Source organism: Chlamydotis macqueenii, chromosome 9, assembly GCF_036417535.1.
Source record: "Chlamydotis macqueenii isolate bChlMac1 chromosome 9, bChlMac1.mat, whole genome shotgun sequence".
Taxonomy (NCBI): domain Eukaryota; kingdom Metazoa; phylum Chordata; class Aves; order Otidiformes; family Otididae; genus Chlamydotis; species Chlamydotis macqueenii.
This window is the reverse complement of record NC_141564.1, coordinates 21762853-21790518: the sequence shown is the minus strand read 5'-3', so window position 1 is coordinate 21790518 and position 27666 is coordinate 21762853. Positions and strand designations below refer to the sequence as shown.

The following is a 27666-nucleotide window of genomic DNA, read 5'->3' as shown; positions in this document are numbered from 1 at the left end:
AATGTTTAATCATGCCTCTCTGTTTTAAAGATAACTTTGTCATTTTCCCCTGGAGTGATTTTAGAGTGGCTAATCAGAGGGACAAACTTGAAAAGGCAAGAAATATTTAATTAGTGTCTTTTCTTCTGATTTGCCAACAGTCCTAACCAGGTGCCTTCACTTCAGAGCCATCCAAATGATCCGCCCAGTAACATTACTGCATTGCACATCAAGCACCTGGCAAGTTGAACACTAACTGCATCCCAGAGAATGTCTGCTAAGAAAGGCTACTTCTGAAAATAACTTTAAAAACCTGACAGTAAGCCTCACACAGGGCTGAAAACAAGCAGCTTTTTGTATATTGCACTGTATTCCAGTCCTTACAACTATTAGGCACTATCAAAAATACTGCAGGAAACAAGCATAACAAAGAACCAGTTAATGGCGGTTTTGTCTCAGTGGAGAGAAAAAAAAAAAAGTCAGCATGGAGAATAAAATGGGGAGGATTTTCTCTCAGTGATATGATTTCATGCAGCATAACTTTCCAGCTTCCATTCAAAGTCACACTGATATTTTGGTATGCAATTTCAGTCAGCAGAGCAGGAATTGTATATAAGACCCTTTTCTTTATTGTTAATGAGATTTGTGTAAATAACCTGCTAGAAAACATATTGAAAATATATAATTCACTAGTAAATGTGAATGCCGATGTCAGGTAAAGAGAACTAAATTTACTAGGCTTCTTGCAATGTACTCAGCAATGGAGAATTCAAATAATATGTACATATGATATTTTCAGCGTATTAGGAGCTCTATGCAGAGTTAGCACTGGATTCTGTAATAACAACCTGTGTGCAGGATGCCTTTGCTACCTTGGGCATGATACTGGTTACACGGTACTGGCTGAGGGACAAATATACCTCAGATATACTGAGTTATGAGAAATGATCCCTATTTCTATCCAGAAAACCAGTTTGCCAGAGAAGCATGGATCTGGTGAGTATTGACTTTACCAGATGAACTGAACAGGCTGCTTGCCGTCCCCGTGGGCTCTGTTGGGATGGGATGCAGCCTGCTTTCCTCACATTTCCATCGGCTTTATCTCAATCCCTGTCTATGTCTAGGCTTAAACTCCTTCTTTGGCTACAACCAGCCTTTCTGTAGGAACCAGAGGTATATGGAAGGTATTTGGTGACCAGGTGGGGCAGAATGTTAAAGAAGTTAAAACCTAAATTCTATGTTTGCCAGAGGCTGATAGGTTTTGCAGATCTATCGCTGTTCTGGCCTTTTTTGGAGACAAGAGCTCTCTGCAAAAATGAGATTTCTAGTGCCCACCAAATTCAGAGGATAAAGCATTTTAGTTTGTGCTTCTTTCTAGGTGGATGGTGCTTTATAAAAATAAACTTGATGTGAATCTTTCCCTCCCACAGAAGCTAATGATGTTCCCTGCAGCACTCCTATGCCTAAGTCATTCCTGTTTTTTGGCCCAACTTCAGATAAAGCCTCTACCTCCCTGCTGTGCAAACTTAAGGGTCTTTCTCATATTGTAAATAATTTGTTTTGGAAGCATTAAATCAGGAACAAAGGTTTTAGAAAAATATAATCTGTTTTACTTCAGCTTAATCTGTGTGCTGCACTATAAATTTGGGCTTCTCATTACCAACCCCTATTTTATGGAGTGTTCCCGTTATCAGTACTGCCAGGGTGAAAGGAGTAGTTACAGAAGCAAAACCAAACCAACCCCAAAGCTCTCTAATGGAACATATATTGTGGAATCAATATACTACAATAGTTTCAAAGGAACTTTGTTCTGTACGACATACTGAAATCTCCTTTACGGATTGCCTTTGTGATACAGAATTTGTCAGTCTTCCACTGTGAGTCCGTCCAAGATCAAACCAAACCGAGGATGGTGTAAATAATCCATGTGAAAACCAATCAATCAGTTAAAAAAGTCAAAACTGATAGCAGTACCTCCTCTTGATAGGATTGTAGTTCAAAATGCCTATTGGACTTTGAAGCAGGAGCATCAGTCTGTTGAGGGTGTTCACAGGAAGAGCTGGCCAAAATGAATGTTTTTTTTGGAGGCAACTGTCAGCTGGTGTGATGTGACTATATTGTAGCAAGATTTTGAGAGCTGTCATGATTGCTTGGAAAAAGCAATATAATTTCAGGCCAACTAATTTAATCCCTTTGATGCCAAGAGATTTGCTACTGCAAAGTCCAAACGCAGAGCTATCTCACCAGCACTTTTATTAAGGCGAGCTATGTGAAAGGTTCGCTGCGTTTTGATGGACAGGATTATTAGGGAAAAGCAATAATTTGCTGAAGCCTTGTTTTCGTGCCGTTTCTGGATATGACATTAAAGTTAGCTCTCTCGCCACCTGAGGATGGTATGGATTTGGTAGACTCCACCAAAAATCCTTTCGGCAGTATTGTCAGCCTTAAACACAGCACATATCCATGCCTCAGGAATAAACAGAAATACAGCTCTTCCCTAAAGTAACCTAACCAGAATTCATTCCTCCCTACTTTTTATTGTTTGGTTCACCTCTGTAAAGCTTTTCAGCATTTGTATTCATTTTATACTGTCAAAAGCTGAACAGGAGTAAGATAACAAATGGTTCTGGTAGCAGCTGTCACCACCTACTGTCTGTGTATGCCTGTGTGAATCTCTAAATGGAAATAAAGTACTTTAATAACACATTTTCTCTAAACTGTCCTCATGGATAACGTTGCTCTCAAATCAGTCCATGAACACTTTCCAATTCAGTGCCCACTTCAGCCTGTATCTCTGTCTCTCCTCTGCAGAGTCTATGCAGGCATGCAGCAGTATGATTTAAAGACATTTCAGATAGAAAATACTTTAACAGCATGTCTTCTGTTGCTGCATTAGCTGCTTTTGGTGTTGGAACCTTCTCCTAACTTGCCTAACTTTCTTGCTATGAATTAAGACAGTTGTCCATTGCATTTTTGCGCTGCGTTGGCTCTAGCCAGGAAGCGCCCAGAGCCACAAATTAAACACAAACTGCTCTGCCCTCCCTGTTCCTGTACCATACCTTCCAGGAGCAGCTGGGAGGATAAACACCTCCAATTTCTTGGGGCCCTGAACATAAAAGAAACTCCACTTTGAGGTGGGCTCTGAGAAACTGCTTTACCTTGAGAGAGGTGAAGGAGCATCATCACGCCTTTGTGTTTATCTGTCACTGGGTATCGCAATGCCTATGACACACACAGGGAGCTGTGGGATTCAGGCGCCAAAAGACTTCTTCTTTTAGCTGCCCAGCTTTCAGAGAAGCCTTTTTTTGATCCAGCCAGCAGTGACATGTCCTGAGCCACACATGGTGTTCACTGTTGAGCAGAAGTCTGAGCAAGATGGGCCTCATCCAAAGCTGTCCCAAGTATTTTATTTTTTCTTTCTTTTTTTTTTTTTTTTTTTTTTTTTTTTTGGTCCTTGTGCTACCTACTGAGGAATCTACTACATGGCCCTTGTTCCTGTTTCTTCGTGATTGTGAAATGTGTGGTTTGCCTGTGTTTAGGTCAATGAGGCTTTTGATTGTAAGTGACAAGTGTGGATGATTATTATTTTTAATCAAATATACTGCTTAACATTTGCAAAGTATGGAGAAAATATTTAGTGCTTTTGAGCACCTGTCACCTCCAGGTAAATATTTAATAGCATGTGAGGAAGCCAATTAGTGTTAATTAGAAATTGACTGATCTACTTTGGCACCAAAATGATTGGAAAATATGGTCTGTCCTTTCTGGAATAGGGATTTTGCTCTTGTCGACACATATAAGTGAGGAAATATATTGTTTTATGGTCAAGGCATAGTATTCCTTTGAGGAAAAAGCACTTTATAAGCCAGATATGTAACAGCAGTTCAGGCAGGAAGAACAGGGGCACGAATCCTTATAGACAAATAGCTGTGCAGTTCCTCAGCTTTATTTCATGGTGATAGGCATGCTGGAAATGTCTAGAAAATTAATAGATTCAAACTCAGTGATCAAAAAATGGGAGCATGTCCAAATGGATCATTATAACAGATTCCCACTCTATCCCACAAGCCAGATTTGAGCCATCTGTAAGCTTCATATTCCTGGTCTAAAATCTTCTGCAGCCATAAAAGACAGTAAGCATCAGTAGAATAAAAAAAAAAAAATCAATTTCTTGGCTTTGCAGCCTAAAAATATAATGATGGGACTATAGGGAGAGAAAACCTGCTGATTATCAGAGCGCTTATTTTTTTTCTTTTTTTTTTTTCCTTTTAAAGCAAAGTGAAAGGATAGGCTGTATTTAGGAAACTACTTCATTATTAGAAGTTGAAAGAATATTTCAAAGAATGTTTCTAGAGAACAGAGTCAGGATCTTGCACTCAGGCTTTCGAGCGTCAGTGACTGCCATCTTTGATGCTCTCTGTCCAAGACATGGTGTACTCCCAGGAAGTTCCTAGAGGACTTGTGCTGATGATAAGAGTAGATAATTTGCATCTCATTTTTCTATCTCCGGTAAGTTGATATTAAAAATAAATTTGTAGCCTTTCACATGCTCTCCCTTGAGAATTTTCATGGTGTTAAACTGTGTCTTATGCTTGCACAGCTTTTCTTGGTGAGAGGGGATAGGGAGAACTGTATATAAAGTCCCATTTTCTACCCTTTCATTCCAGTGGATGACCAGTAATTGCAGTCTCTGTGTTCCATAAAGCAAGGGGTTACACATTGTTATACATTCATGGCTTCTTGGACTTCAAGACCCATCTGCAAAAAGAGATAATGTTAAGGGAGAAGGGTGGGCAGAGATGTGGCCATGCCCCAGTCTTTCTGCAGCAGCTAGCACTGATCCAATGGTCACAACATGGAGCACATCCAAAGATCCTGATTGTATGGTGCTCCCAGGACTGCCTTTCCAGCAATGCCTCTAAGAAAGCCGCTTGTACTGTTAAAAGGTACTCTACCGGTGGACAGACTACTTAAGATGAATCTCTTTTCACATAGGTATTTATATAGGAAATACTCATTTTTTTACTTCTCATATCACAAAGTTGATGGAAGGCTTGGTTGAACCATGCTGCCTAACTCTATGTTGGTATGTAATTATGTCCACAAGGTACCGGTGCCACAGTGCTTTCAAAATATTTGCTTTTTGCAGATATTCTTGCCTGGAAGAGGGAGCGTGGTCTTGATAAAGCCTTCTCTGCAAGCAGTGAATCACAAGGCAATGAGCCACAGGAAAGGTTACTCTAAAGACTCAAGGTGTGCAAAAAGAGATGGCGCTAATGTTTATCTACCTGCCGTAGGAATGGTGCCCATAATAGCCATCTGTGGAAAATGGAGATATTCCAGCTTGTGGAAGGCACCACAACAGCACTCTCGTGAATTAATCACACGCTGTTTGAAGCCTTCACCTCACACGTGGGATGCATTTTGTGTCTCTGAGATATTCTATGCCGAAAGCTGTGTGCTGAGATACTGTAGACTCTTTCTGAGCACAGCCGTCATGAACATTTTTCATTTATTTTTTAATCACGGGGAGGATTATTTTCAGAAAAACAGGGTCTGAAATTTAAATTTGTGCAGGTTTTAAACAGGCTGATGTTTCTGACTTCTTTTACGCTTTCTGATACTAGGAGATTAGTTTGAGACAAGATCTTCTGATCCTCATAAAACTTTAATGTTATTTTGTATCGAAGCTGTTAATAATTGGCCAGAGATTTTATAGATATACGTATATGCTTTCCACTGAGGTTTTAAGCTAAAGAGTGATTTCTCATACCCTTCATATCCCAGTCCAGATGTTCAAGTCCTATTTCCCTCCATTCCAGCAGATGGATGCCAAAAATTTAGGGAAATTTACAGTGTTTCTCAATGTAGTATCTATAACGTACCATATTATTGAGCTAGAAGGTAGAAGAGCGAAGACTAGTGCCCCAATTTCTTCAGCTATTTTCCTCACTAGCAACAGAAAGTACTTAATTCTTAAGCTCTAATGGTGAGAGTTCTCCAAGGGAGCATTATTCTTATCTCTCTCAGGCCAACTGTAATGCAGCTGACTAGCACTAAGTCTCTCCTGATTATTTAATGGTAGCTAAATAGTACAGAAATAGTGAGAAGCCACCAATTCTTCTCTAGATAACACTGCCATCCTGATGTTTGTGGTAATCAGCAGCATGCTGTCCAACATATAAAAGTCTTTAATTTAAACAACCATTTGAATTTTTGTTTCTGACTAATAATTTTCCTTTTTTTTTGGTCAAATCCAGTAATTTTGGTGCTAGATTTTCAGAACTGCCTGTTATTTGCATATCTGAAAAACAACATGATCTAAAGAATGATAACACCACATGAATATATAGATGGATCTAGAAAAGACAGTTTGTCTTAAAGAAGCGCCAATAAATGTATGATATTTGCAGTACCTAAGGTAGCACTAACTTTACTGATACTATTGAAATTTAACACTCGCACACGGTTTTCTGGATCAGAGTCTCTAACTCAGTGTTGTAGTATCAGGCTAAAGCCTCAATTTCACTAAATCTGAAAAATGTCTGTAAACCTTTTGCACTAGAAACCATAACTTGGAATTTTCTGACCTTTGAGCTTGTTACACATCACACTTCTCTTCACTCAGGTGAAGTGCAGAGGAGTTTTTGTTTATTTCTTCAAAAAGCAATGGGCAGAACAACTGCAGTTCCAGTCTCAGCAGCTTAAGTTTTCTAGACCATCTCCAGTTTGTCTATACGTGAACAAATAGACAAACTGGTGACGATGCAGAGAAAAGCAAAATTAGAAAAAAAGATACAGAGGCTTAAAAAAACATGACCTGGGAGGAAATACTAGGATGACTGGAGTTATTTAATTTAGAGAAGACTGAAAAGAGATACGCTAAGAGCTTGCAAATACAGAGAGAATAGGGTGGTTAATTGCTCTTCATGTCAAATAAGGATACAAAAAACATTATGGGCTATTTTGTACCATGGAAGATTGAGAAAAACTTTATATCAGTTTGCTAATATAGAGGAGAAGTCTATCTCTCTGGAGATCTTTAGAAACAGAGTACCAAAGTGTCTTTCAGGGATATTCTAGTTTTTTGCTTCTGAGGAGAGGTGGATTAAGAGACTGCTGCAAAGCCCCCAGGCCTACAGTTCTGTGATTTCTCAATCAGTCTGTCCACAATCCCAGGAAGGAATTATTTAATCTCTACTTATTCTTTCAGCAGGATGTCTATTAGCTAGCCATTCCATTTCCTCTTAGTACTGCTACTTAGACAAGTACTCCTTTCTTCTCCAATGACAAGTGTTTTTGTCCCCACCATAGCTCATTTCTGAATGTAGGGGGGTGCGGGGGAACCCTAAAAAGGACGGCACTTTCTAATTTTTCTCACTCACTGCTATAATATTTATTGTTTTAAAATAAAATGCCTTCAGTAATGTCAAAAAAAAAAAGGAATAGGATATTTGCTTGTCAACTGCAAACCTCTAATGTCTTACAAATGCTTTTCAACTAAGTTTGGCAGTACAGTACTGAAACAAGTATAGTTGGACCCTTTTTCAGGATGTCAAGTGCATAGCTGAAGTGATTGGGGTCAGAGTGGAGATAAAACACTAGGGAGAGTCCAGAGAGTCCAGCTTGCAAGTTCTTTATTCTAAACACCAACCATATTCTTGTAAAGTGGAAAGTGTCTCTCTCTTTTCTTTATATTTTTTGTTTGAGAAGCAGACACTGGCCTTTAAAATCCTTACAGCTACTAAGAGTGGTTTTTCGCATGGTGTATCATGGAAAAAGTCAAGCCCTCATCTGCAAAGTAAATGTTAGCAGCTGGGTTAATTGTGAGGATATAGGGCATCTATCAAGGTTTATAAGACAGCTATGTGCTTGGAGATACTGTTTTCAAAATGCTCTAATGCTACCTCTTTGAAAGCAGCCTTTGGCTGCGGAGTGCTAGTATTTAACAGGTTTAACGTTACTAAAAATTGAGATGCTGATGCCATTATTAAATTTCATTCTGCACACAAGCAAACAGTTTATCATAGTCTGTTCCCAGCAACTGTAATCCAATTTTTGTTATCTTACATTGTTTAAAAGAGAGAGAGAGAGAAAGATACTGTACATCAATCTGATAAAAATGTTTAAATAACTGGTGCTTTTTTGTGATTATGTCAGTTTTATAGCAGCATTATGGAAACACGACAGGGTAACTAAAATCTGATTACGTCTAAGTCCTTGCCCATTATGTGATTATTATGAACCATGACTTCTACTGGCACATTATGAATTACATGGTCATAATACAAGGGATTTCCAATATAATTAACTGAGATTAGCAGTACTAGAGAAATCTGGGAATAATGATACAACTTTGAACAATCAGTTTTACTGTAAGTGCTGCTAGCTCTGGCTTCCAGGAAGCAGGAGGATAGTGGATGTGACTGTGACCCACCTCCTGGGGTTTCCTACACCTCCTTCCTCCCTGAAATTAATTGCAGCCTTGCCAGAGTGCTAGGAACTCCCTCTTTTGCTCTTTTCTTCTTATATTTTACTGGTAAAACTCAAGTCTGACTAAGATTTTTAAAAATGTCAAAGGTCTTTAGATACCTCCTTTTTGCGGGGAGGCTCAGCCTGAAACTGGAAAGGGCTCTGCTTTTGAAAATGTATACATATCTAATTATTGAAGAACAGATCTGTTGAAGACAGTGCAAGTTTGAGCACTTCAAGGCAGAAAGTCGTGAAAATCACAGATTAGTTTCAAAGATCATAGCCAAGGTCATGTTATTTCTTTAGTGTCTCAAGCAGGCAAGAAGTCTTTCTTTCCGCAAAAACCCTGGCTTTTGGACTCTAAGCTGTTGAAGAGAAAGCTGACTGTGTCCAAAGAGGGTTGTTCACCACTGGACCTATCCTTTCTGATGCAGAAAGAAAAGGATTTCTATACAGACCCCGTGGTCACATTCTGGCTTCAGAGGAAAAAAGGGGAACAGAGTGCATGATGAAAATGCTGTAAGGGAAGAAAAGTCTAAGATGGGCCTTCTGTTTAACCGAAGGATTAAACATTTCACTCAGTAGTGCAGGGACTGCTGGGGTAGACTGGGAACTCCCCTGATTATTGAGATCTCATTTGTCCCCAATAGAGTTGGAATTAAAAAGAGGAGCATTTTTTCCACTCAATGGGACTTAAATTTCCTTCATACATAAATAGGTATGTAAAATACAAAATCACCTGAGATTTTTTTTGTTCAGTCCAGTTCCCCCCTTCTCCTATGATTTATTTCTAGCTCTTAATTTTCGGATTTCACATGAAATTGTATCTCAGGATTTTTATTAAACCATACACATCCAAAGTTTGTGCTCCTTTTTCACTTTGGTATTATTACATCCAGTCAGGACAATGACAACTGGTCATCTACTTTGCTATGGCAGTCGAATTTTGTCCTCATACCTCCAATGCTGTTGAGAACTGCTCAGCTGCTGCTGTGTAGTTCTCCTCCCTGTAGCAAGTGCTGGCTTCCTGGAGGGTCGTCTGAAGCTGTTTGTCAACCTGGGGCAAAGCGCTGTCATTAGGTGCCCTCAGAGCATTTTCTTTTTCAGAACCACAAGGTGCTGATCCTGTGCTTGTAGGCGCCACAGGCTCAGCAAATTCAAAGGAAATGTCCTCCTCGTCAGTGTAGACCAACTCCATTTCTATGTCCACTAGGCTTTTCTGAGGAATATGAGACAGATCTGTCGGGATTGACTGGTTGCTAGTCTCTAACATTGTTTCTTCTTTTTTGACAGCTACGTCTTCATTGTTTTCTAATTTCCGTTTACAGCTTGCTCTGCCTGCATTGTTATCTCGTTTTTGCTTCTTTTGCAGTATTTTTCTTATTTTCTCCAGTATATTTTTTACTGCTGCATTGTCAAGGTATTTTCTGACTCGTGGTGCTGCTGGAGTATCATCTGATTCGTTTGCTGCTACATTTGACTTCTTGGAGCTACGCATTTGCTGAGAGGTTTCACTCTTGCCATCCATGTGTATGAGATTTTTTTGGAAGTCAGTGTTGCTTTCTGATGCTATAACTTCAGCAAAGAAAGAGTCCTAGGAGAAAATGTAGAAAAATTAAGAGTACTCAGATGTTGTAAAGCAAAAAAAACCAATGTGCAAATGCTTTATTCACTAGGCACATTGTAGGTACCATTATGAGAGAAAACTCTTCAATAGTACACAGAACATCAGACTCGCTGTAATTATTTTCTCTTTCCTGTGTAAAAGTTTAAGGCATCTTAAATGTTTTTGATAGCCCTAGATAACAGGTGTTTATTTATGTAAAGTAATGCCAGTGTATCAGTTTTATACCTGCAACAAGAAGGGAAAATCCAGCTTTTAACCAAAGAAAAACAACCAAACCCCTTGACTGACTGAGTCCCATCGTATGTTCTTAGAGGGTGCAAAAAATCACTGTGGCCTGATTTTTGAGAGCTGGTAAGGTCAGAGAGGAGTGTCAAAAATCAGTCAGAGTGCATGTATTCCGGAGGGGCACAAACTCCAAGTGGAGTCCCAGCTTCAGCTCTATTTGAGCCAAATTCAGATCCAGATTTGGGTTTCAAAGCCATTTCTTATCGAACTGCCTGCAAAGGACACTGGAGTGTGCCAGTAAGAAGCAAGCCTCCCCTGGTAGTTAACAGCCTAATTCTCTGTTCAGGGAATCAGTAGTGGATTCAAACTGGAGAATGAAATTCATAAGCCTCTTCTCAACACTAGTTCGTGTACAATAGGAAAGGTGGTTTGATCTGCATTGTAAACATAATAATTGTGCTTGGATTCAGAGGAAATGTTGATTTTGATCTGCCTCTGCTGACTTCATAGTGAAAAGGTAAAACCACAGCTAATTTTCTTCTCAGTTTTTTTCCATCAATTATGAAAAGTTTAATTCTAAATAGCTTTAATGATGACTATCATTCAGAATGGTTTGCTAAGCATATGCACTCAGCCCTTCTACCTTGTGTTATTGTTTAACAGACCTCCATACATTTAGCACCAGTTTAATGTATTAACTACAGGTACAGATTGTGCAAAGGAAGGATATATAATAAATGTATTTCTGTTCAGCCAAAACCATATTTTAAACAATAAGCAACTCGTTGAGTTTTAGTGAGGACCCTACAGTGTGCACTGCTGCACTCATAAGAGTTGCTGAAATGTGTCCTGGATGCTGTGGGACAGTGAACCTTTATTGTTTAGGGCAATGGGAATTAGGTAACAGGCAGAAATTTATAGAAAGGATTAAAGGGAAGAGGCAAAGGTAATTTAGACCATGTGAGGAGCTGATACTGAATTTTAATGTAAATAGGGTTTCAAATCTTTGTCATGTTTTTCACCCCTGCCCCGGCTAAGCCAGATTGCAGCCGGGACCGTCACCAGCCCTGAAGCAGGGAACTTGTTGATTTTGACATTTGTTCACAACCTCCAGGCTGAAAACTTTACTGCAGCAGAACTGCCTGCGGAGAAACTTATTTCTCCTTCCACGACTGCAAAGAAGGAGCAAGAGGTGAGGGGATAATTGTGTGATTTAAGGTAATTTTTCAGCAATGTGCTAAGCAATCACAACTCCTACTGAGTTCAACGGGGATGGAAAACCACTGGCCCTTCCCAGATAGTGCTCTGCACTTGTCAGAATAGAGCTCAGAGGAATCATATTTACAGCGTGCTATTTTGAATGGCAGCAGTAAAGCAGCTGGAAAAGGCTAATGTACTTGCATCTGGCAGCAATTTTACCTGTTTTAAGACACTAAATCCCTTTTAAAACAAACCATAGCATAGCCTAAAGATTGGAAGCTGCGTTTTTTCAGGGCTGCCTTCAGCACTAGATAATTTCGGAAACTATGGTTTATCTTCATGGTGCGGTGGAGCAGAGATACTCCAGTTGAAAGACCAGTTAAGGGTATGAGCCTGATAATCTTGGTGTCACGTCATGCCAGCATAACTGTCACCTATGGGACCTGTGATGAATCTCCATGTAGCCCCACAGTATATGGCTACACCATGTTCTGGAGGGGCAACACAGGACTTTAACAGCCTCTTGGGTGGACTGTTTGCTGAAGATCCTATAGAACTCCAGAAAACGAAATTTAAGTGTCTACATCAGATACAAGTTTGCAGGAATTTTTCTCTGACCAGCCATATAATACCAAGGACTCTTCAAGGAAAATTAATGGACTCTTCTTCTCACCAGAAAGCTCACAAAGGCAAAGCCCTATTTCTGATGGGGAGTTATCAGCATGAATGGGAAATTGGCTGGACCAAACTGTTCACTGTGAGACTGTCTTAAGAAGTCTAAAATAATTTACCACAGCATTAAAAAAAAAAAAAAAAGCAGAGCACAAACTGTGAAATGCAGACCAATAATTCTTTAATCACTTACGGAGGTTTTTCTGGTGGACCAGCACATGAAATGAACTTTGCTGTATCAAGCGGATTTATACTGCTCCTATTTCTAGGTGTTAAAGCTGATTAACATGACTTTGGGTCTTGCATTGGAAGCACATTATAAGTGAGGCTGACTTTAATCACTGCCTCAATAAAAAACACTTCCAGGGAAAAGCTTTTAGAAAATTATTATCTTTGTCAGTTAAGTATTTTCTTGAGATTTTGGTTAAAATGTCTGGTTTTTATTTCGGAAGCGTTTACTGTAAAATGCTTCTAATGAATCACTATGCAGGGGAATATAGATAGACAATTTAGCGCTACAGTCAGAAGGAAACTACTCAAAATTTGTGAGCTCTCAGGAATGATCTTCCTAATCAGTCATAAGCAAGTTAAGCTTTCTGTATATTTGAGGGTTAATCATTGTCAAGAGACTTCTGTCCACAGCACTGCCAGCTACTACAGCCAAGTATTCTGTTGAATCTATCAGTAAGGAAACCACATTTATTTAAATGGAGGGGCTTACATGAAAAAAATATAAATGCAGAAGGAAAAACATAAGATCATTTATCTTTTAAAATCTCCTGGTTTTGTCTTTTGATTTGCCAATCAAACTTTCTTGGGGAGAGTGTCCTGCCTACTAGATAATGTAAACTTCCTTATGTGCATGATCTTATGAACCCTATTACTTAGGTTTTTTGTTCTGTATCTAGTTTGATTCTGCTTTGAACACCTTCTCCTATTATCTCACATCAGATTAGAGAAGAACCTGCTGATAAATCACACTGGCACTTCAGTTGGCACCTAGTTGTTAAATTCTTTGCCAGTTCTTTGAGCCTGTTTTTCTTGAGAATTTCAACTTTGATTTCAACCAAAAAAGATTTTGTCCTTACAGTTGTGAAGTAAAACCTTTCTAAACACCAAAGACTGCAGTACTATCTTCCTGAATCTGCATATAGCACGGCAGAATGACTGGGCTACCTTCAGCACTGATTTAAGTGGAGTGACAGGAGAGAGGAATTTCTTCTAGTAGTTCTTGGAGAGGATAGAGCTGCTTTGAAACTCAACCATTACATTGCTGTTACCAGGTATTTGGGATGTGAATTTTGTGGGGCTGCACTTCAGAAAAATGTCTATTTCTCAATTTCAGTAAAATCTTTCAGGAGACAGCACAAGTTGCTGTTTCTGAGGATCACAGTTGCCTTTTATGGCAGAGGCTGTGGAGGAAGAAGGAAACTCAAGGACAGATTTCAGCCCAGAGAGATTTCCGAACAATAAGTCTAAATTACAGCATCCTAGCTACCGAAGGGCAGAGCATGGCTTCAGGTGAGGAACAAGTAGTGGTCCAGCTTGCTGACTCGTCAGTCTTGGACTGCTGGATCATGCCCTGGCATGGTTCAGAGGTCTAGGGGGATGGTATGGCAGCTAGGAAGCAGAGAGGGGACTCAACAGCTATGTTTCTTACTCTAAAGGAGGTTGCTTACACTGACCATTTGACGACAGTCAAAGTGGACCCATGCTCTGACACTGAATGCACCCCATAAATGCCTTGATATAATTCAGAGACAAATTAGGCATCAGATCTGGAGACAGTAATAATTCTCCCTCTCCCCACCCCGATCAGAACTGGCAGAGATTTCTGTTGTCTCTGTTTTGTTTGATTTTCACTTCCTCTGCAGCATAAGGTACAAGCTGCCTCATCCAGGAGGGTCTCGCTGTACCTCATCTGCTGTCCCAGAAGCTCTAGTCATTAGTGGACCATCTGTATTTTGTGCTCTCTGCTGTGAATGTTCAATGCTGCATGGTTTCTAGAGGATAACATCACAACACTTTTTCAGCCAGAGCATGACTGTATCAGCAACACACATGCATTTTGTGTCAAGATATTCCATCTGTTTTCCAGTGAGCTCACTTGTGTACCAGCAGCCATGTAGTTGTTAGCCTGGTGCCCCACTATGGCTAATTCACCCTGCTAGAAGATACATCTAATGACAACTGCCATATTGGTATACTACTTAAACAGTGACGGGACTTTTCCAGAAAGTTATAGGAACTGTACTCTTTAATCTATAATAGTCTTTTTCTCCCAGAAGGTCATTTGAAATCACTGGGCGGTCATCTGCTACAGTTCATTTCAGTGCCAATGTTGGAACAGGCAGAACTACATCCAAAATTGGAGCAAGTATAAGAAAATGATACCACTGGTACTCATACAAGTGTTATCCCACTCCTTCAATGTCCTCTAGTACAGACAGAGAAATGTAGTACTATAACAAAACACATCGAAAGCCCCACAACAGATAGGTCATTAGCTGCCCTCCTCTGTAATAATTTCACTTATATTGAATTCCAGATATACGGATCCATCTCTAAGATGAGGATGCTCCAGTTTTATCACTTAAAAATGAAGCAAGATTTATCTGTATTAGATTTACAGACAGACTTTCTGAATGAGTGTGTGCATCGACAACAGCTATGCTGAGATCTGAACTGGAGATTTTTCCAGTCCATCTTTCAGCGGGATGACTTTTTAAGCACTTCCTTTACTGCTGAATACCACAAAGGCTCAGACAATCTATTGATGACGAAGGTCAGCACCTTCTTAGCAGCCCATAAAGTGAGTCTCTCACAATCAGGTTTCAGACTTTTTAAGATTCTAGCCATTTCTTTAGGCAATGAAGCAACCTACTTCTTTCATCTTGCTATTTTTATTGTTTGAAAGCCTGAGTCACATTTGATCTTTTTTATTTTTAGTTTTCTTTTTGGGGAAAAAAACCCTTAATGTATTTTTTTTTGTTCAGTACTCTTATTTCTTTGTGATAGACATAAGTAATGGCTCATTCAGTGCAAAATCAGAACTCCTTACATTTTTCTTGCTGTGATAAAGGCACGCTTGCCATTATTACAGCTGCATTGTCCACATTGCTGCAGTAAAGGTTTTGTCAGCGCTTCCACTCTAAACACTATTTTCACTCACTGTATTTAACCTGTTTATAAAAATAATAATAACAAATGGAGCTCTGGGCTGAAATTTGGCAAGGTTAATTGTGTTTTTCATAGTAGTTTGCAGGGATTTAACCAAATTACCCTAATTGCTCTTTGAGGCTGAAATTCACATATTAATTGTTTATGTGGTGCTGAGTACAACAAAGCGCTAATCTCATTAGGCTTTAGACTTAAGAGAAATATTAGACTGTATTAATAATTACTGTTCACAGCTACCAGATAGCTAGTTCACTAGGCACTCTTATGCGAAGACAGTAAGCTTAGGCTTACAGTTGTTCAAAGTGACACAACACCAATTCTTTCTACGACTCACAATAGCTTACGGAAGTTAACTAAAGCTGAAGGTAAATATGACAAACAGAATGTAAGAAACAAATCCTGGCTAAAATACTTAATGTGTCTTTAAGGATAATGTGCAAAAGAAATAGGAAATAGAATTAAAATAATTAAGAGAGGTGTGTTAATAACGTGGCTGTCATTGCCATCTTGAACAGTGCTTAAATGCAGAAAGGAAAGGGTGGCATGAAGATCACTGCTATGTGTCCAGTAATCCAGGAGACTCCTATGATATAGTTGGGCATTGATTGGGGAAAAAAAAAAAGGGAAAATAGGTAAATCCCTATTCCCACCAACTTTTCTTGAGTAGTAATGGGATCTGCTTCCTCTCCATCCTGAATCTTTTCCCTTCCTCACTCTGTTTTGTCTGTCTTATCTTGCTTGCTTGCATTTCTTGCCATAAGGATACAGCCAGCCATGGTCCTGTAGAGCTAGCTTGAGTGATTTAAGGGGCTGCCTCTCCCAGCTGGTCAATACTGGCCCTCGCTTTTGCTGCTGCAGCTCCTAGTGCCTTTCTGAGCAAATTAAACCAGCTTAGGGTAAACAGATTCACAGAAGTACCTGGTATCTGAGCTAATCCATTTCCTTAGGCACTGTAGCAGGCTGGAAATCCATACCATGAGCTAGAAGTACCCAATATGTCAGCCATGGGAGAGGGGTTCAAGAGAGGGGCATAGGCAGAACTGGGAAATTTCTGCTCTCTCTGTCTTGTACAATGAAAGCCCATCACATGTATTTATTTTGTTTGTTGGCTTGGCCAACACTGCATGCTTCAGCACATGGCTGCCAATCTATAACCAGCATTAAGACAATTTTTTTAAGCTTTAAGGCAGCATCTTAAAAGGTTACAGTACTCACTGAAATTGGTGAGCCAGTCTCACAAGACAGCTAAAACAAAGCTTTTAAATATTTTCCACTTCTTTGGGGCTTCCTCCCCTCCATGTGTTCTTTAAGGTATTATTTTTAAAACTTTATATCATTATCATAGCAAAAGTTAACTGCTAAGGCACCTCAATTAACTATTTATTGCTGTAGAGATGCACAAGGATCTTATTAACAAGTTGTTTGAATAAAATTAGAGCTGTGAAAAGATGGTAGGCTAACAACTACAATTATAATTCAAAGTCAAGAAGGAACCAGAATATCTCCAGCAGCATAACTCAGGACAGTGAGGCAAAGCAAGTACAGAAAAGAAGCATCAGTGATTAAAACCTGGAAGAAGGAAAAGGAAGATTCAGGAGACAATGAGGGCTCAGGATACGGGGTTGGTAACTAGCGTGGCCAAGATAAAATGAGGAGAGAGAAATTGAGGGTGATTTCTGCATATGTTCCTTAGGCACTGTGTAACTGTCTTCCTTACACTCCCTCCTAGTGAAATACTTCCTCTAAAAGTAGGGGAGAAAAATACTGAGAGACAAAGGAGACAGCAGGGAAAGCATTTCAGCTCTGTATAATGATGTCATCTTATTAGCACAAAGCCCCACATTGTCAATTAGGAAAAAAAGGTCAACGCTGTGTCTGACGGGGATGGGAAGCCTGGCTAGCCTTCCTCGACTGGATTCAGCAGCTCAGCACTGCGGGAGCAGAGTGGTTCATTTTCATAGCTAAAGGGCCACTGAGAGGAAAGGAGAGAAAATGGAAATTTTAAAATGATAAAGGTTTCTACAGCAGGCTCCTGAAAAGTGGAGTTGTGAGAACAAATAATTCCTCTGTGTGAGGAACAAGGATTATGTGTGTGCCTAAGGTATAAACAGACCAGTGAGCTTTAGGGTAATCCCTAAATGAAAAGGAATGCAAAGATTGGTCCTACAACAGATACGTCATGCTGAAAAAGCTCGAGTTTTTTTTTTTTTTTTTTTTTTTTAGTACTGCAATATTTCCTAATTCTGTTGGGAAGACAAGAAAGCAATTTTTGAAGAGATTACAAAGCAAACGTCCAAGTGTCCTACTTGCTCTCGTTCTGAAGGAGATGAAGAACTATTGATTTTCTGAAAAGATTGCTTTGAAATGGTGGGAGCTGAGTACTTCTAAAGAACAAGTGCAGAGGGGCAAAGTTTGGTTTAGGAGGGTGCCTCAGACTGTGCTGTGGGCTTGATTAGATCTGCCAACATGCTATTAAGAGGTCTGCATCTCAGAGCTGCTCTGGGTAGCCCTGCCTCCAGGATGAGGCAGGAATTCAATGAGAGCTCACGGTACAGAGCGAGCTCCCTTTCACTTCACAAAATAATCACACTCCTACGGGACCAGGCCCTAGGAAAGCCCGAACCTAAAGGAGACATTAGCAGACCTATAATGACCTCCATTACCTATCGTGCGGTACACAAAACATATCAGCTGTCAGATCCAAGCAAAGAAGGTGCCTGACACCTTGCAGAGCAATGAGATCAGATGCGTAGCAAGAAAGATGTGGCTGAGGATACAGATCCTTTTCTTGCTCTAGCTATACCAGACCAACAGGTTGCTGTGATGGAACCCAACCCTAGTTGCTGATCACCAGCCCAGGATCAGTGTTGCCTTACAGTCCCCTCAGTTCTGCTCATTAACTCATGTTAATTGAAAAGAGATGGGTTAGAGAAGAGCTACCATTTTGGCTGTTGGTATTTCTGTTCACCAAATGTAAAACTCCACTGCTATCTCTTGTGATGTTTTATTTGGTAAAATCTTAGCTGCAACATCCAAGCTCCTAACTAGGACCACCCTAGTTGAACAAAGACAACTTTGGTAGCCATCCTTCATTTTGGTTATACCAACTATGTAACTAGAATGAAGTTGGAGTACGCAGAAACTTGGAAGATCGAGGTCACCAGTTTTATTGGATACTTAGTAAAAAAACTAGTATTTTTCTTTGTATGCCTAATTCTTTGCTCTAGTAAAAACATAAAAAACTCCCCAAATCAGTTAATGAAAAGGAGCAACAGTAAGAAAAGGAAGACATGAGAATAGCAAGAAGAAGAAAAAGAAATCAGCAAGTAGGGCTCTGAGAAACTAAAAGGATCTAAAAGGCCATCATATCAGAGTACAAAGAGAATTTTAGTGGACGGAGGGGCTATCTTCCTTCTGAATGTCCTTCCATATTGCTCTACTTCCCCATAGGGCGAATCTCCCTAGATAGATGTCATTAACTGGAATTCCTTTTTCTCATCTTTTATTGTTGTGGCTTTTATTTCTTTGGTGGTGTTCTTTATGACTGTTGTATCTGATTTTCAATGTGAGAGCAATAAATGGAAGAAAAAGTGTAAAAAGGGTAGAGTAGAATCCAGAGTGAGGGAACAAGGGAGCAGAGGGTGCTGGCAAGTCTCTCCTCCTCTTCTCATAATAAGGATGCTCTTGCAGCAGGGGTCCATGAAGACCACAGCCTAAATGAGAAATGGAAAATCTTAAAGACCTAGTCGAGATCTTCCACTGGTATAAATTAACACTGATGTGTCCCAAAGATTTTAGCAAGTTTGGAAAGATGGAAGCTGATGATCCTTTTGGCTATGATCAGAAATAAATCTTTATGAAGACCAGGCAAACAATATACCTTTATACATCAGCAAACAAAACAAAGTTCTCTTTTGCCAAGTTGCCTACCAACTTTCTATGATCCCAGTAGTACAATTTGTCTTGAAGTTTCTGCTCAAGTGACCCTTAAAGGCAGTATTGAAATTCTTCTGCTTGGGTTATGGAGGCTAATAAAGAGTCTGATAACTGGTGGGAGGGCACTGAAGCATTCATGCATATAGAATCATATGCACATCTATAACCTGAGATTTTTCTGATGCCATGAAAAGAAATGCAGAACTACTGCTTTCAGAGCTGCTTCTAGACTCAGGTATCCCTGCAGTAAGCGATGGTTAAACAGGATGTTTACAAAAATACAAAACAAACAAGGTGGAGAGGTTTGTTTCCAAACCAACATTTACCTGTAACAAGCTGTCTTAACAATTATGTTTCACTGAAGGCGAGGGCTAACCTGAGACCTAGAGCTGGCTTCATTGATTGGATTATATATACAGCAGTGAAAATGCCAGGGTGCACAGGAGAAAAAAAGAGGGAGAAACTTTTCTGATGGCAGTAAGACCTGCTGAAACAGCTGAAGCATCATCATCAGGGACTAATCTGTCTTGGAGTTTGCTTGATTAAAAATAAGAGACAATAATTTTCTTATGGCTCTATAATTCAATTGAATAACTTGGTTTGTTATCTAATACTACTTTGTCATACAGAATGATCTGTATGTTGAAAGCCCTGTTCAGGCATAAACTAATTAATTTTCATGGCAGGACCAGTCCTGTGAAGTGCTGTGCTTCTACAACATAAGAGAAATCAAGGAAGCACAATAACTCGCAGGGTGAGGCTGAATTTCCCATTAGATATGTAATTAAATATTATGAGTCCCACTGGGACGCGGAGATGTTAAGCAGAGGAATTAAATGAGTTAGTGATAGCTGTGCCTCGGTCCCTCCTTGGCTCCTGATTCAGAGCACAATGGTGGCAGCTGTCATTGACCCACCCTCTGGACTCCCCTTCTTCTTACCACCACTACAGTCGCCTGGCATTAATGGCATATCTTCAAGGGATTTCATCTTAAATAGAGTGTTGCTACAGTAATGCCAGCCAGAATGAGGCAAAATTCAGGGGTCAGAATACACAATAAAGCATTTGGATAGTTTATCTATCCACCTCCTTATTTCACTAGCTGCTTTAGCAAAACCTCAAGTTATGCTCATTCCATTTCTCACAGTGTGGAATATTCTTAGCCAAAAAAAAAAGCAGTTAAAATATTCTTAGGCAAAAAAAAAGCCTGGGAGGAAGGAAAAAGAGAAAGGCGGAGAGAGAAAAAATGAAGGTGACACCAGGTGAAGCACATGTCAGTAATTTGGAGATTGTATTAATTAAAAAGATATTTTAATTCTTTCCAAAGTCATCATTACAAACCTAGAAAATTTAGAGTTAGAGTTTCTGGAGGTTTTTTTAACCTGCATATTACAACCATGCATTTCACCCTTAATTGCTTTGTAATTTGACATGCAACACTTTAATAGTGGCAGCTGAAGCAAACCCAGTAACAACTGAGAGCAAAAGCACGCACAGAGGAGAGCTCCTGACAGGCAGAGCCTCCATTCAGCAACTTTGTACAGGCAACAGAGCTGTAACATAGAAGTTAGCAGGAAAGAAAAGGTTGTGAAAAAAGGACTGGCTGAAATAGCTCAGATTAACATTCAAGGCGGTTCTTTTACTTTGACAGCTTTTAGTTTCTTAGTATGGCTCCTGGTTTTAATGTCTTCTTTTAGTTTGGTGTCTTCATTTTTCAGTGAAGAAATTGCCTTTTGTGCAATTATTTTAATCTCTCTGAATGTTTATTACTTCTGCTGTATTATTTTTGTCAATATGAATTTTAACCTTGAAGTACTACAAGAACAGTAGGGAAATTTTCCTTCCTTCCCTGGATGAACAGAAAGGTACATGGCACTAGTTCTGTAGGTAGAGATTTTCTGTTCAGGGTGTGTGAGCCAACCTGGTCTTTGACACGCTCATATGCAGCGCCGCAAATTTGTAATAGCAGTGACAGCAAAGGGAAACCTAGTGGCAGTTGTGAGCCACTGGAAAAAAAAAAAAAAAAAACCCCAAAAAATCTGACCCAGCAGCTGATTTGAACATGTTTTTGTTCATTTTATTAAATGTGTGGTTGGTTCTTGCCTTTATTTCCTACAAACTACACCGGGACTGGAGCCAATGCTGTCACAGACTAATGCTGATTCTGTAGCCCATGCTTTTGTAACCTTTAAGTTATACTACTCTGATGTTTTATTTTATGACCTTCCTGAGAAAATTCTGCAAAGCTCCAATGGATGCAAGATATTGCAACCTGAATATTAACTTGTAAAAAGGTGACCGAAGATGTTACATCAGTTGAAACAGAACTGTAAGTGTTCCTTTTATGCAGTTGATTTTGCCAGGAGTAATTTGTACCGTTTGGCATGGCTGCACCCGGGATGCAAACATCATGTTACAAACTTTGCTGTTAGCAGAGATCTTCTAAGGTGCTCTGTTAGCTCTGAAATTCAAATTTAAAGAGAAGCAGGGGTTTACAATTGCTTTTGTGTCCTGAGTACAGGTCACTTTTGGCCAGTAACCACACCTATCGAATTAACAGGCTATTGTACGTTCAGATTTGGGAGGTGAGTGACAATGCTTTGTTTCTTCGTATCATCTGTTATTGCAAATCTCCCTGGGAACTATTCTTCTGAAGGCCTTACAAGGTGGCTATGAAAGACTGAGTGATGTGACTTATTCATGTTGATTTTAAGTTATGTGTAACGCTTTATTTCAAATTTTTTTTTTTTTTTTTACCTGATATCAACCTGACCATGAAAAAACTGACAAGATCCAAGGTGTCAGTTATCCTCCCTAGGCTTGAAGGTTAGGCAGTGGGGTGAGGATGGTGGCAAATCCCTTTGGGATTATCAAACTCTGGATTTACCCAGGGCCCAGCACTCTGCTGCTGCAATTCATTCCTATCACCCTCTGTATGCCACGCAAAGGGAAGCATAAAGGTGGGTGCTGGACTTGCACCTTCCCCCAAACCTGCCTGCAAGCCACGTGACAGACTAACATTTCGAGGTGGCAGCCCATGAGTTCGTCAGCTCCTGCCCAGGGGCATAAATGCCTTTGTAAATACCAGAGGCATGAAGATGCTCTTGGACACCTGTATGCTTAACTGTGAAGCATCCTTCTCCTTTTTTGATGCTGTGTTTTTCTCTTGACTATTATTGTCTTCATGTCAACCAACCCTAAACTGTTCATTTTGAAAAAAACAGCACTTGCTGCTGTCAGAGCGGCTGGTTTGCAGAAGACAGTAAATTTCAGGTTTTTTATTTGTGAGGCTAAGTAAAGCCGTTAAAGCTTTAACCCTCAGTTGTTCCCAGCAAGGCATCATTTCAGAGGATGCTGGAATTAAGCTAATAAATAAGTAGGGGGAAAAAAAAAACCTGACAACAGCAAGCTAAAGCTAGGGAATTTAAGCAGGGCCTGCTTTGCATCCTGGCTTCTGTGAATTCTTGCTGCAGCTGCTCTTGCAGCTGCATTATTTTCAACATCAATCCGAGTGATGCTGTGTAATAGCCTCGTTACGGAGGGACTAAAGAGCTAACAATCCTAAAATCTTCAGACTTTTTATAAAATTTACATTCTGAAATACCATATTTAAACTATTTTTCAATGTTTGAATTTAAATGGGCACAATTAGAGTTGATTTTTGTTTTGTTTTTCAACTGGTAGTTATTACATTGAGCAAGTATTCCTCGCGGTCACGGTCCTGCAAACACACACATGCAGCATCTTAATTTTGTAGGAATGAGTAGTCTCACAGAGTCACGTAACATTAGACATGCAAACAAGCAGTTACAGAGCTGGGGCTTCTATTTATAACATAGAAATGTGGAACGCAGCGAAACATTTTACATTGAATTTTCTGCCTGTTCTTTCAAAACGTGGAGTTTCCTCATTGTTGGCCTTACTTACGATTTCAGTCAGTTGGTAAAAAGCCCCAGTGACTTTGTCAGAGCATAAACCAATGCCAAACACTTTAAAGGACTCACTTTTACATGTGTCAGGAGATTGCCCACACAAGTTTGTCATAGGTCATATTTGAATACTATTACCACAATATTTTATCTATATTTCCTAAATAGTTTTACAAGCTTAGGTATGGATATCCTGGCAATAGCATCAATTTGCACAGATACAACTAGTGATCTTCTAAGGATTAGGCACCATAAAGGGAATGCATCTAATAAAATAATTCATTTATTGATTCTAATGTAAAGCATTTCAGTATTATAATACCTAAAAACAGTGCAAGTACAGAACGAGCAGAATGGCCACCTTGAAATACAACAGACTTCATCTTATTTACCAAGCTGCTTACAACTCAGCTTCTAGAAGGTATGCAATTAGATGACAATCTCAATGTTTATTCTAAAGTAATGTCTCTAGCCCTCATGGCTGCAGGAAAAAGCTTGGAAATATAACTCAAGTATAATGCAAAGGGTCAGGAAATAAAAAGAAAGACATCAAAGAATGTCTTGATAAAAATGATTTTTTTTTTTTTTTTTTTTATACTTAGTTAGATATTCCTGGTTGCCTGCCTGAGGATATTTAATGTTTATGGTTAGCAATCTTGAATGACAGAGGTTAGGTACTGTAATAAAAGTAACATTTTTTTTTTCCATTCTAATTATACTTTACATGCATCTTTCTGGGAAGTGTGGGCAGCTCATGTGATTTCTGTGCCTCATGGCGCTAACAAGACTTCTCTTCAGTGCTGCATGGATCAACTTACTAATATTTGTGAAACACAAAGGAGTTAGAATGATGAACATCCTATAAATAAATAAATGTATCTCCATTCATTAGCTCAGGAAAGCTCTGTTTTGTTTCATGAAGTGATTACTGAAAATGCTTTGGTAACTGAAAAGGCAAACAAGATGACATTAAGTGGCAATATGTTAAAATTAGTTGCCTTCCATTCTTTCAACTTTACTGGAAAAAAGTTACATTTCTTTTCAAGTTGTATTTGCCCAAGTATAAAACAGATGCATTTGGATAAATAGATTTGGAACATATTATTAAATTAAATGAAGAAAAGAAAACATAATGAAATAAAATCCAAGTATCCGGAAAAAAAATGTTCTTTTCACAGGCCTGGAGTGGAAATCTAATGTTCCTCCCCTACTTTATCCTAGTACGAGGATGACAGGTGTTCTATCATCTTCCAAAGTACCCTCTGAGATGCCACTTCTGATCTGAACAAGAATGTCTGTTCGTGGATATACATTTCAAAATCCAGTTAAACATATTAAATCTATTTCTGCATTGAGCACTTTGTTTGTGCTTAGTACATTTATTACTATTATTACAATAAAATTAAATGGTGCCATCTGAGATCAGGTTCCTATTATATTTCTACATATTCCTTGTAAAAGACATTTTTAAATAGACCTAGCAGAGGAAAGAAGCATCTTTTGTGGTAAAATTGGGGTATGGAAATGAGGCGCAGAGAAATGAATCCTACACAGAGGCATATAGGAGACCCATGGTAGATCACTTTCCTCCTCATTTTTACGGTTCCTGCATTTGCCCTCTGTAAGTCCCATTTAACAACTGTACTTGCCTTGGGGTCTCTTGAGGAACATCCCTGCTGGGGAGGTGCTTGGGAAGAGGAGCACCAGCTCCGTCCAAGCTCTTGAGCTTGCTAGGGGATGCTTGAGCACACTAGGGAGTGGCATGACTGTCCCTGATGCAGTCGGTCCTAAATGCTTTACAGCGTGGCCCAGCTTAGTCGTTCCAGCCCAGCTCTTTCTCACCTCCTTGTGAATACTTTCTGCCCAATATTTTGAAAATGGAAGAAACTGAACTTGCTGGCAGGTGTCATGCTTGTATTTAATGGGAAATCTATATTTCCACAACCTGACTTCTACCACTTGCACCTTGGACCATGGAGTGTAAGCAGAGGTTTCTTTCCACCTTGGACCACTGGAGGAGGTTTATTCACACTCATCAGGACCTAGTTCTAAACTAGGTTTAGAAAAGGGTTTTAAATAAGGTCCTTATTCATTTGTCAAGAGACTAAATTGCTGAACACGCTTAAATCAGAGCAGCTTGTTAACCTTACTTTCTAAAGAAATTCTGCAAATGCATTTTTAAAATGTAGTAAAATATGAAGTTTCTGCTGCATCTAACCCAGACAAATAAACCTTGTAACTGCAGGCCACAAAACAGAGCTGATGGAGGGAAAAACACTGGAGTTACGTTCACAACATAGAACACTGCAAAGGTTCAACAAGCATTTCAGAATAGAGTAGAAAATGGTATAAACCTCACAGACACCAGTCCCATCCCAGTGCCAAGCTATCCCCTTAGGCACCGAGGACTAAAGAATCCCACGGCCAGAGGGAGACAAGTGAATAAGAAATGCAAAGCAAAATCAGCACAATTAATCAAGTAACTAAGATACAAAATATCAAAACAGAACAAATGTGCCATATTGCTAAAAAATGTTGTTTTGCAGATAAGTGAATAAATTTACTCTCAAGCCAATTCTGTTTTTTTTTTTCCTTCTCAGTAGCTTCAGCCCTGTTGCTTCCTCTGCACATTTGCTTCCCCAGGTACAACTTAGATATGGCATCTAAATTTTTCTGCTTTAGCTAGGCAGTTGAGGTGAAACCTAGACAAATGAATCATTGCATCCTATCCACACTTACCGAAAAAAAAGTGCAGATCAGAGCAAAACAATTGTGAGAAAAAATGCAGCAGGGCCAAAGCAGCAAAAAGGGGAAAGAAATAAAATGGAAACACCTGAGGGTTCAGTATCAGGGGAGAAGCACCAAAGATCTGAGGAGCAAGAGGAGATTATAGGAATGTGCAACATGTAGTTGGATGATGAGTAGAACTAACGAAACTGAGTTTCCTACGCCTTTGTAGCTGGGCTCTGATTGAAGCTTTCCCTGTGGTTGGAGTATTCACAGTGTCTCCTCCTCAAGAATTTTCCTAGTGTCTGTTCAGGGAGTTGTTGATGATGCAGTAATTTGGAGGTAGGATCCAGGGAGATCTAGATGAACACTAATTGAGCCTTTTTCCTTGAAAAAAACATGCTCTAGTCAGAATAAAATGGGAGTGGAAGGAAGATGCAAAATGGAAACAAAAGTGAAATAAAAAAGGAGAAGGTTCTTCTCCATCTAACTCTGAAAGACTGAGGTTTTTAAACTTAAATGACTAACAGGAGAGGAAAAAACCTCTGGATAGAGAGAGACTGGACAGCGGTTGAGACAAGTGCCTAAAAAGATCCGTGTTGCCGGATGAGATTCCTGAGTGGAGATGTCTGAGATATAAAGGGGTTGATTTTAGGTGACAGAAAGAAACAAGGGATTTTGGCAACTGGGAGAAAGCCATTGCAGTCTCTGGGAAGTGCTGAGGCTGGTCTGTAAATTTGTGTGAAGTGAAGAAAATGAAAAGCTGCTCCCTCGTTAGTCCTCCACCCCCTTAAGCATGAAGGTGATAGAGGAGGAGATGTGGGTTTCCTCTGTGATGGCCAGGAGCCCTCCGTTCCCTCACAGGACTATTCCCACTGCAAGCACCAAAGCTACAGCCAGCTCAGCAAAAGCAAACTACTAATACCTTGTTACTCCTTAAAATGTTCCAGATCTGATAACCCAGGCCCTGCCTAGACCCTTTCTGTGCATGGCATAGAGGCGAGACAGACAGATTTCTCACCTACAGACCAGGTCTCCATCTGCTGTTGGCAGCTGCAGTGCCAGGCGGAATGTGTTGGGGTTCGGAAGACAACATTCCAGGTCTGCTTGGAGACCCCACCATCTGGTGTTCCACAACTCCCCATGTCCTAACTGCCTCTTGTCCCTGGCATCCCTGCATCTTCACCACCCTATGTCTCTATGTGCCCTACATCACTAGCACTCCCCATTTTGCCACCACCCAGTGTCCCCCCATGTCCCCAGCATCTCCCCATGCCCACCACTCCTCATCCCCATCCACCGCACTACCTGCCACCACTCCTCCACCTGCATGGCGAGCCCCTAGGGTTGGCCATGACTCAGTAGCCAGAAACAAAGGTGGCATATCTGCGCTGGCAACGAGTCCTCCCAGGCTAAGTGGCAAGTGCAGCCCACTCAACTTTCACTCTTTCTGAAGGGTGATGGCTCTATATGGGGTACCAAACCTGAAGCTCATTATAAACTGTAAACTTTATAGTTGGCAAGCATGTTCTGATCAGTTTAAAAACATTTTAACAATGTGCATCTCAATATAACAGAAATGTGAAACAAAAAAAAAAAAGAAGCAAGAATTACAAAGGTGAAGTAATCAGCAGGCTTATTATAGACATTGTCAGGTTGCTCAAGTCCCCTAATTTAAGTTAAAAAAAGGAAAGAAAAAGTACTAGTGCAGATGGGTTG

The 27666-nt window shown here is 39.8% G+C and overlaps 1 protein-coding gene across 1 annotated transcript in view; it reads right to left on the bottom strand.

Annotated features, from left to right (window-relative positions):
• SPATA16 (spermatogenesis associated 16) overlaps positions 1-9979 on the bottom strand; it is a 77493-nt gene extending 67514 nt beyond the window's left edge. Inside the window, exon 1 of the mRNA XM_086754918.1 lies at positions 9410-9979. Within this exon, the coding sequence (XP_086611044.1) occupies positions 9410-9979 (570 nt within the window). The remainder of the gene's footprint in view (positions 1-9409) is intronic.
• Positions 9980-27666: the final 17687 nt, after the last annotated feature.